Source organism: Euphorbia lathyris, chromosome 9 (genome assembly GCF_963576675.1).
Source record: "Euphorbia lathyris chromosome 9, ddEupLath1.1, whole genome shotgun sequence".
Classification (NCBI taxonomy): Eukaryota; Viridiplantae; Streptophyta; class Magnoliopsida; order Malpighiales; family Euphorbiaceae; genus Euphorbia; species Euphorbia lathyris.
In genome coordinates, this window is record NC_088918.1 from 41329006 (window position 1) to 41340433 (window position 11428).

General features: G+C 34.2%; 2 protein-coding genes across 3 annotated transcripts; both read right to left on the minus strand.

Moving 5' to 3' along the window:
* Positions 1 to 1481: 1481 nt before the first annotated feature.
* On the minus strand, positions 1482 to 4631 carry LOC136205708 (uncharacterized). Its single transcript, XM_065996430.1, has 3 exons — positions 3237 to 4631; positions 2829 to 3162; positions 1482 to 2756 (listed from the first exon to the last, which is right to left on the minus strand). Exons 1-3 carry the CDS (start codon positions 3707 to 3709, stop codon positions 2517 to 2519), a joined length of 1047 nt encoding a protein of 348 aa, XP_065852502.1. The 5' UTR covers positions 3710 to 4631; the 3' UTR covers positions 1482 to 2516.
* An 838-nt stretch (positions 4632 to 5469) lies between these two features.
* On the minus strand, positions 5470 to 10403 carry LOC136205707 (probable serine/threonine-protein kinase WNK5). 2 transcript variants are annotated; one of them, XM_065996429.1, is made up of 7 exons: positions 10264 to 10403; positions 7470 to 7735; positions 7153 to 7376; positions 6917 to 7074; positions 6545 to 6848; positions 6101 to 6475; positions 5470 to 6005 (listed from the first exon to the last, which is right to left on the minus strand). In XM_065996429.1, the coding sequence occupies exons 1-7, from the start codon at positions 10273 to 10275 to the stop codon at positions 5668 to 5670; spliced, it is 1677 nt and encodes a 558-aa protein (XP_065852501.1). In that variant the 5' UTR covers positions 10276 to 10403; the 3' UTR covers positions 5470 to 5667. The 2 variants fall into 2 exon arrangements, with proteins under 2 accessions (XP_065852501.1, XP_065852500.1); XM_065996428.1 differs by having other exon boundaries at positions 9737 to 10403.
* Positions 10404 to 11428: the final 1025 nt, after the last annotated feature.

Sequence of the window (11428 nt, forward strand, 5' to 3'; positions counted from 1 at the left end):
GCTTCATTGGTCAAGTGTATTATTCGCGAGGTATCGTAAAATCTCGTCTTTATAATACATCATGTTGATAACTTTGTCGAGCAAATCAAATGAGACCATAATGCTTCTCCTAAAAGCAACGACATTCAAATCCTCGATCCTAACCAACATGGAGAGGGATAAAATCATAATCATCCATTTGATAATTTCATACTTATAGAGAACATGCTAGTTAAGTTAACTAATATAATGGACACATTGATGGAGAAACATTGTCGAGTTGTGTGTAAGTAAGAACGACCATGAAGAGTTTAGTGTTGGAGGAACGATGTCGGCAAGGAAAGGTAACGACAACATCAATTCATCATGAAAGAACATTCAAGGTGTTTCTTAGATAATTTCAGAACCAATAAAAAAAATAAAGGTCGAAACTGAGGAGAAACAAATAGGGAATTAAAATTGGAGGAGAGCCTTTATTGACGCACGCACGTGTTTAGTGGAAGATTTCTTGTCTTTTGTTAAATAGGCACATAATTTTTTATTCTCTTATTGTAACTGTAGTTGAGTTTCAACCATTCGAATTTGAGTTTCTTGCATTTTTTATATTGTGGCGAGCAATACCGCATTAGGATCTTTCATGAAGTTTCGAGGTGCAATAAGCTTCTCTATTTTATCATCCTCAAGATTATCAATTCGAGGTCTTGCTCATCAATGTTGAGGATTCTCTCTTCCCCCACCCCCCCCCCCCCCCCACCCCAATGTAGAGTCAGCTACATCTTTCGAGCGCTCTTGTCGAGAGGTGTCTGTGTCCACTAGAGCCTTCAAACAACTTTCCCTCGATTTTGCTAATGGATGTTTCGAGTTGGGATAAAGCGAGATTTGAAGGTCGGAGTAGGTTCCATGCTCATCACATCAAATGTTGGATTTGACCCAAGTTGTGGATTTTTTACTCCTCCTTTTAAGCTTTCACTTGTGCCAGACAGGCCCTTAGGTACACTCTTTGAAGTCTAAGTTAATAAATATAAGTGAAAGTTAGAGTAACTAATAATAAATAGAGAAAAAGCATCAGTTACCTAGTCAAAATCTCATGTTATGTTATGTGAAAGTACCATTTTTCCCCTAGTTAAGGTGGTGGGTGGTTTTTTTTTTTTTTTTTTTGGCCTTCCTTTTGAATTGAGTCTTTTGAGGTGAAATGAACTTCATTTTGGGTTTAGTATGAAACATATAATAATGATATTTTTAAATGTATTACATGACATAAAACTAGTATTTAAAACATGAGTTTCAAATGTCAAGAACTCAATATCATATGTCTAGTTTGACATATGAATTTGACATTTGTTGATACAGATCGGGTAATGCGTGATAGTTTTCAATTATAAACTATCAAAGATATTCTCAAACTAAACTTGAAAGAGCCGTGAAACTCCCAAATTTACAAGCTAAACTTATAGGAATTAGAAATCCCCATTGTAAGAGGGATGAACCCTAAAACAATTCTCAAAGAGAAAATTATATTTGATTGATAAAAGTTGATCTCTTACAATGAAAAGGATGAATTTATAGCATCCCAAGACCTAAAGATAAAATTACATAAAAGGGTAAATACATATAACCAAATAGATAAACCTTAGGGGTAAGGTGGGGTAAGGGAAAACAAGTGGCAAACTAGTAAATAAGAGCTAATGAAAAAACATCAATTATTAATGGTAAAACAGTAAATGCAGTGGGCAGGCTGGTGTCAGACTTGTCTCCCTTTGTGAGCAAGTAATCCCAATTCTCCTTAGTGGGTAAGTAATCCCAAGTATCTTTAGTGGGCAAGCAACCCCAAAAGATACACATGAGGAGATACATCTGATAGATACCCAAAAGTAGATCCGCCGAGTTAGATATATCGAGTAGATCGCCAATGTAGATACAACGATTAGATACGTTGAAGTAGATATGCCGAAGTAGATAGTGAGAGTAGATACGTTGAAGTAGATATGTCAATGAGTACATATGTCGAAGCAGATACGTCGAAGTAGATCCGTCCTAGTAGATTCTTGAAGTAGATACGTCGAGTAGATACATCGAAGTAGATCTGCCACAGTAGATACACCCAAAAGAAAAAGATATACTGGAACTTTTATGTGTCTTTCTCCTCTTCTGAATAACTTCCCCCACATATATGACAGAATTTATTACCTTACTACTTCTCTAACCTTGACTTGGAACTTACCGAAAAGATGTCCTCATTATTTGTATATAGCACAGTGATTAGATCGTTTAAGTTCTTTACATTCTTCACTACTTTTTCATGGCCGCTACAGTTGATACTTGTTTGTTTATATTTAGTTACATAGAACTATTGATGATTTTGTCTTGTTAATTTCAATTTTTTTTTAAAAGAAATTAACAATTTATCAAAAAAGTGAAAAACAAAATTTGCTGCATCCTTGACAAAGCTCATGCTCTTATATAGTGAGAATATGAGATGATATAAGATTTCCTACACATCAAAGTTACAGCCTTAGAAAGAAATGCATATGTAGAGATTATAAATATAGAAAAAGGAAAATTTTGTATAAGAAGTAAAGAAGTAGCATAATAAGGATTTGATCCCTTAAGGAGATGGTTTTGTGAAAATGATTGCAGAACTCAGGTGGTTCAAAATTTAAAGACAAACACTTGAACTCTAAGCAAAAAGAAGCTTGGCTTCTTTGGACCTGTGCCTGTGCCTGTGGCTCACCAATCACTTGTTTACATACACATTTGAAATCTCCCATACTCCATTCCTGTGTTTTTTACAAATAAACTTGTTTTAATCCATAAACAAGAAGAAGAAGAAAAAGCAAAAGAAATAGTACCTCAATACGTTGTCCAACAATGACAACAATGGTGTCTGGGCTTCCTTGAAAAGACAACAAATCAGTTTCTGATCGTACATAAAATTGAGAGGGTGTTGCTGGAAGGTGTAGACACCATGTATAATCACATTTTTTGGTGTTTTGATCATTACTTGAAGAAAATGGATCTCCTCCTCCTATTTTGTATTTCTCATTGTATCTATATATGCTCAATATCGACTCTTTCCCTAATAGTCTCTCTCCAAATTCCATTCTAGCTATGTTTTCAACAAATATTTTACCCAACAACTCCCCTATCATGTCAAGTTTTCTCTCTATTATCTCCATCTTTTCACTGCAAAATCAATATTTCTTTTTATTAATTTACCTTTTTCCAACCATACAATAACAATTCCAATCACATTTTACCTAAATTGCCGATGTTTTCCCATCAAACGTTTTTTCATTCCGCCCATCCCGGAAGAGAGACTCCATATGATTTGATCTTTGCCGTCCTGATCGAAACTCCCCTGGTTTCCGATATCTGTATTGAAAACCCGATCAGATTCATTGGCGAAGGTGAGTAAATCGTCGACGAAGATCCCGCGGCAGGCGATTCTAAAAGCGCCAAATTCACGAGCGGATCTCAAGAGAAGTTCGACGGTGGCGTAATCTCCGTTCTCTAAGGAGTAGTAATCAATTTGTAGAGGAATAGAACGAATGGGAAGACGAGGTTGAGGTGGAGGTTGAGGGAGAGAAAGATCGGGGATATTTAAGGAGTTATCGAGATAAGAGGACAAACTATCATTGGCAGCGGAACGAGATCCTTTGGCGGTTGGGATGGGAGATGGAGGCGGAGCAGAGATTAGACATTCCGTCCCAATAGTGCGTCTAAATGGCATTGTTGAATAATTGCAATTGCAAGAAAATGAAATGTGAGAAGAAGAAAAGAGGAAAAGGTGGTGAGCTTTTTTATTTATTTAGTTTGAAAGAGTCTTCCCTCCTACTTTAATGGGTCCATCTCTTGAGAGTTTATAGCAGGATCACACTTATTTATTCTCTTCTAAGTCATCAAATCCCTTTTTATTATTTGCAATTTCCAATCTTCATCCATCCATCCACCACCGAACCCGCTGCTCTATTTCAGTTCTCTGTAAATTTGGGCTATTCTTCCTTCCTATACCATCCCGGAATCACGAATCTCTAACTTTGAGAATCCGTAGCATTTGAACCAACTCTCATTAGCACATGGTTCAAACCATTGCTAATCCTCTCTAGAATTTCAGTTTAGGGTTTGGTGGTGGTACCTAGAATACTCAAAGCCCAAAGAGACCTTAATTAGTAGAGGCAGAATTCCAAGGAACCAATTTCTTAATTTAGAAACAGTAGAGGCAATTAAACCTACCAGATATTCATTTATAATCATTCTGTGGATAATTGCCTATTTTAACTCAAGTTACAAAGCTAAAAATCCCATATTTTGATATTTAGCATCATTTCTATCTTTCAACTTAAAAAAAAAATTAATGCAAGGAGATTCTACAACACCATGATAACACATAACGCCGAACTTAATCTTGCAAAAAGATCAACGTGTTGAACAAAGCTCAAGTTCGTTCTGAACTTCCGAGGAATGTGACTTGCTCGTTACAAGTCTGAATCAATCCTAGTCAATTGCATTAGAACACTCTCTTCAAAACTACAGATGTTGTAAATTCTCGGGACTTGAGTAAACTCCGATCAAAGTCAACTTTTGCATTGATATATTTGACTAAAGCTTACATGGGGCATGACTTTCTCGTTATCTGTCCGAATTAAACACGGTCAATTGCTTTGGAATGTTTTTGACGAATATTACATATCTTGTGAATATTCTAAATCTCAATTCATACTCGATCAAGAGTTAATAATTTTTGGGGATGACCATGTTTAATCGATTTTTAGATCTCTAGATTTTTTCTTCCCTGGTTTTCATCATAGTGTCTTGGCTTCAGTATCTACAAATGTTGTTTATCATATTTTGAGATATTAAAAGGATTCCGGCGCATGGTATACTATATCAAAATCATGGTCATCACTCTATGGATGGTTTCACAAATACATATTATGCAAAAGATCTTATAATGTAGGCATTCTATTGTTGTGTATTTGTTGGAGGCAACCTTGTATTTTGAAAGAGTAAGAAGTAGAGTATTGGTTGTAGTGCTGAATCTAAATACAAGGTTATCACACAGACTACATGTGAAGTTGTAATGCTGCGTCATCTACTTTGTGAGATTGAGTCAACTCATGTAAAACTGATGGAGTGGTTGTATAATAATGAAGTACCTATTATATTGTCCACAATCTCGTGTTCAGCGAAGAACAAAACATATAGAAATTGACTATTATTTTACTCGGAAAAAACTAGAAGATGGTACAATCATGTCAAAATAATGGACCCATTAGCAGATGTATGAAGCAAACGGGCCCTATATACATGATTAATATCTATAACCAACCATCTCGAGGAAGAATGTAATTAATGAACAGCAGCATGTTAGGATGCTAAGACTGCTGTTGTGATAGCTAGATCACTACTGATCTAATTGAACTGCTATGTTTCTTTAATTGTAAAAGTAATTTAGGGAATTTTTTTTATATATATAGACCTATTTCAAAGTGATGCAAAAGCCAACACTGTTGGTTCAGTTTGCTTCTTTTAATAATGTAAAGCACAAAGTCTATTTAGAAAAGAAAAAAACAAACATCAAACCCCATTATTATTGTTCTCCACTTTTTACAACCCTTGATACAAAGAAAAACACACAAAGAGCAAACCTTTTATACTAACTATAAGAGAATGAAATGGGCACAACAGTTAAATGAAACCAGGATCTTGATACCCAATATTCTCAACAGTTCCAACAGTCTTGAACAATCTCCTTTTCTGTATCTCCTCCAGCAGTGACTTGTGCAGCAACTGACTGCGAACATCAACAAGTGACCGAACCCTGCTCAGTTTTCTGCCTCCATCTGACCTACTGCTTTTCCAAGAATTCAATTCTGTGTACCCTTTTCGATCTGCTTGACAGAATCTTGTGCACTTAACTGCTGCTCCCATACTTGTTTCGCACGGTTCTTCCTCTTTGCCTGAGCAATAACTTAAATTCGAGTAGTTGAAGGAGCTTTCACAACTCGTGTCTTCAGTTGTTTCTCCTGCATTGGCTTTCCATGTTCATTAGGATACTGATTTTAAAAATAAAATGCTTTAATTCTATCAAGGATGAAGACTACATATATCCGTGAGTTACCTTGAAACCATTCTCGGCTACAGGCTGTTATGCTGTTGTTGCTTCTAGTGCAAGAGTTTGAACCGAAAAGTGGAGCTTGTGAAGAAGATCGGGAGCAGAAAGAATGAAAAGGGTCACGAATTTCTCCGTTGTCATTGTCTTCTTCTTCATCATCATCATCAGCATCATCGTAGGAGTAAAAGCTGTGTTGGTGGTGGCTGGAGAAGTCCAATTGTTTCCAGTTTGGAATTAAGGATGTTATTTGCTCTTCTATCATTTCAGCAATCTCAAACGGTTGCCAATCCGAGATCTCCAGTTCTTTCACCATCTCCACAGCGACATCAATTGCGGTATCGTTCATGGTATCGAAAGGAAAGTATATGTTCCTTGTCGGACCTGAAACATAACCAAAATTTTAGATAAAATTTGTGGTTTTGTTGAAAGTGATACAATGTGCATGCATACCATCCTTGTCAGAAATTTGAACTTTGAGGAAAATGGTGTCATCGTCAGGATTCATGGTCCCTGTAATAGTCATTTCGGTATCCTTGGATGGATCAGTCAACAAAGAAGCCTCTGTTCCATGAGTAGAAGGAGATTTTTGATGATATGGGATTACAGGAATCGATTTTGGTTCAGTGGATGCTAGAAATGAATCCAACAACAGCTCCCGCGCAGGCAATCTCTCTGAAGCATTCACCAAACACTTGGCAACGAATTCCTTTGCTTCAGCATCTTTAATCCTGTGGAATGCCTCTGGCAACTTACCCTGACAGCTCACAAAGGTTAGAATCATGCATCTTGAAATTTTATGTTATCGATGAATAAATAACTCACCGAAGTCACTTTCTTATAAATTTGGGCAGGATTTGAGCACTCGCTGTAGGGATACTCAGAAGTCATCATTTCTAATACACACATGCCAAAGGAATAGATATCTACCAGTTCATTGTATTCTTCTTCATATAATTCTGGTGCCATAAATTCAGGAGTACCTGATGACAGAAAAATGTGAAAAAAAAATAACTCATGTCTCATATGTAGTGTAGTTTAGGAGAAGATAGAATAATTGCCTATGACACTATGGGCATGTTGTGATTGACGAAGGATAGCTGCTAAGCCTAGATCACCAATCTTGACTTGTCCAAGATGGCCATTGACAAAAATGTTATCGCACTTGAGATCTCTGTGTATAACTGGAGGATCATTCCCATGAAGATATGCAAGTCCACGGAGGATTTGGCGTGCCCAGTTCTTGACTGCCTGAATATCGACTTGCTGATACTTCATTCGGTACCTGCATAATGTATATGCATTCTTGTAAGGACATTAACATGATGTTTTAAGACAAAGACAAGGGCTTGATTTGGTTTGTTTTGGTTTTAGTTACTCTCTTAGGGTGCCTGAAGTGAACATTTCAGTGATGAAGTTGAAGGTTTTTCGATCAATATCAACCCAGGATGCATAGAATTTGATGATGCACTCATGATTCAGATTCTTAAGCAGGTGGACTTCAGAGTAGAGCCGCTGCAACTCCTCCGCTGAACGGAAAACATCGTGGATCTTCACTTGATTCCATGCTACCTCCATCCCAAGAACTTCATCAAAAGCCCTATATACTGTTTTCACCGCACCTTTCCCAAGAATTTCTCTGAACTGATCATTCAAAATATAATCAGAGAATTAACTTGTTTGCATTCAGACCATAATTATTTTCTTCCTCTTCTTTCTCTCTTTTTTTTTGAGAGCTCTAGTGTTTAAGGCATTCACTACTTATATATATATGCGCGCTTAAATGATAAGTAATTCAACTATCACCATCAATAGAAGCACAAGTGTCAATTAGCCAAACTCAACTTTATTTGCTTGCTTCTTTACCATCACTGCTTTCAGTTTAGTTTCTCTGCTTTTTTAAATTTAGCTTGATCAAAATAGAACAAGCTTCAAGGATAAAGAAGCATGAAAAACTCACCATATTAAGCAATTAACTATATTGCACACTAAGCAAATAAGTCTCTTCAATTCTCTTTTCTTCTTAATAAATAAAATATTATACCTTTTTTAAACAAAAAGTCAATTAGTTCGAAGGGCTCGAGTCATCAACGTTTCTTCTGTCATAAAATGGTGGAGCTAGAATTCAGAGAGTTTTGATGTAAAATTAAAGAGTTGTTCGTTAGTTAAAATTTCTAAGAGTGTTGTCTAGTGAAAACGGTTTGAGAAAATGCATTGGACTCAAATTTTTTCCTAATTTAGGAAAAGTTGGTTTTTAGAGCTTTTTCATTAGAGGATTGGGGCATTTGTATTACAGATTTTTTTTTTTTTGTGTCTACCTACCTTTCATGTACGACTTGGACTATTATAATTTACGTCAACTATTATTATTGTAATTTATATTCAAATGGTTCTTTAATCCTTTATAATTTTTGTTAATTATTTTTATTTTATAAAAAAGAAAAATATTTTTCATGTTTTAAATCAAAACGGCTTAATTAGTAGAAGTAGTAAGAACATTTCGAATACAATGGAATTTTAAGAAGTATATACAATATTTGTTAAATCTCTATTTCTTAGAATAGATAAATTTAAATTTCTGGTACGTATTTAGTTAAATTTACAATTAATATATATAATTATTAACAATCAGTTGAGTTTATGTTTAAAAAAAACAATCAGTTGAGTTTTATTAAAAAAATTTACATAAATTACTAGTCAAATCACCTAATAATTATTATAATACCAAACTCTAAATTCTAGATTCGGTAAAATATTTTTCTAGATATAGCATCATCCCCTAACAAATTAAAGCCCCACAAATATAATTAACTTTTTTTTTTGGTGAAGTAACAACATGTAATTAAATATCAAATTAGAAAGGATATAGTGTCAGCGTCAGGCTGAGATTAACATGTACCAATTCTTAAAAAAAATATACATATAATATGTATTAAAAAAAAATCAAATAGACTATGTTTTTGAATAAATATAAAACTATCACATGACAACAACCATTGAAATGTTATAAACAAATTAAGAGTGCCAGGCAATTTTTTTAAAGGTGTCAACTAGGCATTCCAACCTAAAAGGTATTCTCCATTTTTAGTTGCATTTATGCAGAAAGCTGCAGCCTATTAATAATTTTTGAATCAGTTTCATATATATATATATATATATATAACAATAATAATTACTTTCCCAAAAATGAAATAATCCTAAAAATCTTAACATAATGTTATATCATACTCCCCAAATTGAAATATCAATTTACTATTTTAGAGTGTTCTAAATTACAGATAAAAAAAAATTATATATATATATATTGCTAATACACTCCTTAATTTGAATTCATAAAAGTACATGAAATTAAGTTAATTATAAATTTGAACATAAATATTACTGGAGATCGTAATAATTGAACATGCATCTACTCATATTAATAAATTATTAAATAAAGTAAATTTAAAAAATAATTCGTAAAAGTTGAAAGTAGTTGCTTTTTTGTATGCAAGCCAATAAATGGATCATTAGATGAAGTGTATTAATTTGATGTGGCAAAAATTAAAAATTCCAGATTTTGCATGGATCGTTAGAGAAAGAAACCAGTGTTTTGAGGAATGAGTATGGATAGAATAGAACAAATTAAAGAAATGAACAACTTACACGTCCATAGCGGGCAGAAGGATCGGTTTCAACGTAGGCAAGCGGTGCCTTTCCTCCATCAGCTAAGCGAGTTTTGAACATGGATGTGAAATTATTATGAATGGAGGTTTTCCAGGAACCCCTTAATTCTCTACTTATATATATAGTAATAAATAAAATAGAAACAAGAGAAGTGAGATTTAGAAATAGAAATAGGTAGGAAGAAGAAGGCGATGCTAGATGATCCGGGGCTTCCCTTCGTGATTTTCGTAGGAAAAGACGCCAAATAGCAACCAGAAAAGCCTAGAGTAATCAACGGTAAGCATAATCCAAGCCATTTCGATCACTGCTCGAACAAACATATAATCCTTGGTAATCATCTCTAGATTTGAATTTGGAAGAGACGAGACGAAGACGGTCGATTGGATTTAAGAAATTAAGAATAAAATAGGATTGCAATCGAATAAAAAGGAAATTAATAATTAAATTAAAGATGTAGAAGATGATAGAAATAAAGAAAAGGAAGTTGGAGTCTGAATTTGAAAAACCTGTGGCCACATTTTGGGATCACCATTTGTGGATGTGAGAGGTAGTGGAAAGCTTTTTGGACACAGTACAGATATGAAGATTGTTCAAGAAGAAGAAAGAGGCGGTGATGAACTTCAACTAACTGTAATTGTAAATGGTGGTGGTGGGTGAGTAAATACTAAATACAAAACAGGAGAGAAATGTACGAAGTGGTGGTCCCCACTGATTACTGGAAAAATGACGGAATCCAATATTAATTAATCTACTACTACTACTTTAATTTCAGTCTTCGTTACAGTAGTATATTGGGAATAGCTCTCTCTTGCCTCCGCCTTAACTCAACTCACCCTTCGTTTTTTCTTAAATCATTTTTTTATTTTTTATTTAATCATAAAACCTAAATTTACCTTTATTATCATTAATTTTGCAGTAAGCACATAATTATTATTTTTTTTTTTAATCAAATCACATAATTATTTAATTTCATGCTTTCCAAACAACATTAATATTATCTATATTTGATGAAATTTTTTGATCGGGTCCGTAATTCCTATGATAAAAAGTTATTAACAAAATGCTAGAATTAAAGTAATTAGTTTTGATAATGTTTGTGGGTTGAAGATGTTAGATTTGGAAACAAAAGAAGGAGATTCATGGTAACAAGAAAAGTTGGTGGGTCTGGTGCCTTTTATTGTAATAGAACGGTGACGTCGTTAGGACTGCCAATTATTTTACCTTTCTGTTTTGAGAGATTATTCTCAAAAATACTATGGTAATTTAGTCTTTTTGAATTGCACTTTAGGACAATTCTGTTTTGCTTTTTGTAGCTATTTAAGGAAGTGCCATTTTCCCTTTTACAAATATCTTTTTCTGACATTTATTTCTGAAATACTGTGGTGGCCAGTTTGCTTAAGTTTTCACAATATTTTCTCGTTTATCCTTTTATGGAATCTGTGAAGAATTCGTACATTCTTGCATTGCTCATTAGGACGAATAATTGCATGGCTTAAGGGAGAGTAAGCAGAGTTCTGGGTAATGATTTCTTAAACTTCGAGTACTTAATCTTTGATGTATTTAATAATTCATGCTTAACTTTGAGCTTTATGGCCATATTGCTTATCTGGATATATACTTTGCTTTGAGAAAACGAAAGTGAATGGTAATAAAAGGTTTTAATTAATCAGA

What these genes read in the sequence shown, in the direction of transcription:
- LOC136205708 (XM_065996430.1), bottom strand. Translation starts at nt 3,709, where the DNA reads ATGCCATTTAGACGCACTATTGGGACGGAATGTCTAATCTCTGCTCCG. An exon ending in GGAAAACATCGGCAATTTAG is followed by an intron (nt 3,163 to 3,236) that starts GTAAAATGTGAT and finishes TTGATTTTGCAG; the next exon opens with TGAAAAGATGGAGATAATAG. An exon ending in TTGTTGGACAACGTATTGAG is followed by an intron (nt 2,757 to 2,828) that starts GTACTATTTCTT and finishes TAAAAAACACAG; the next exon opens with GAATGGAGTATGGGAGATTT.
- LOC136205707 (XM_065996428.1), bottom strand. Translation starts at nt 9,817, where the DNA reads ATGTTCAAAACTCGCTTAGCTGATGGAGGAAAGGCACCGCTTGCCTAC. An exon ending in ACTTCAGGCACCCTAAGAGA is followed by an intron (nt 7,377 to 7,469) that starts GTAACTAAAACC and finishes TACATTATGCAG; the next exon opens with GTACCGAATGAAGTATCAGC. An exon ending in TAGCCGAGAATGGTTTCAAG is followed by an intron (nt 6,006 to 6,100) that starts GTAACTCACGGA and finishes AAGCCAATGCAG; the next exon opens with GAGAAACAACTGAAGACACG.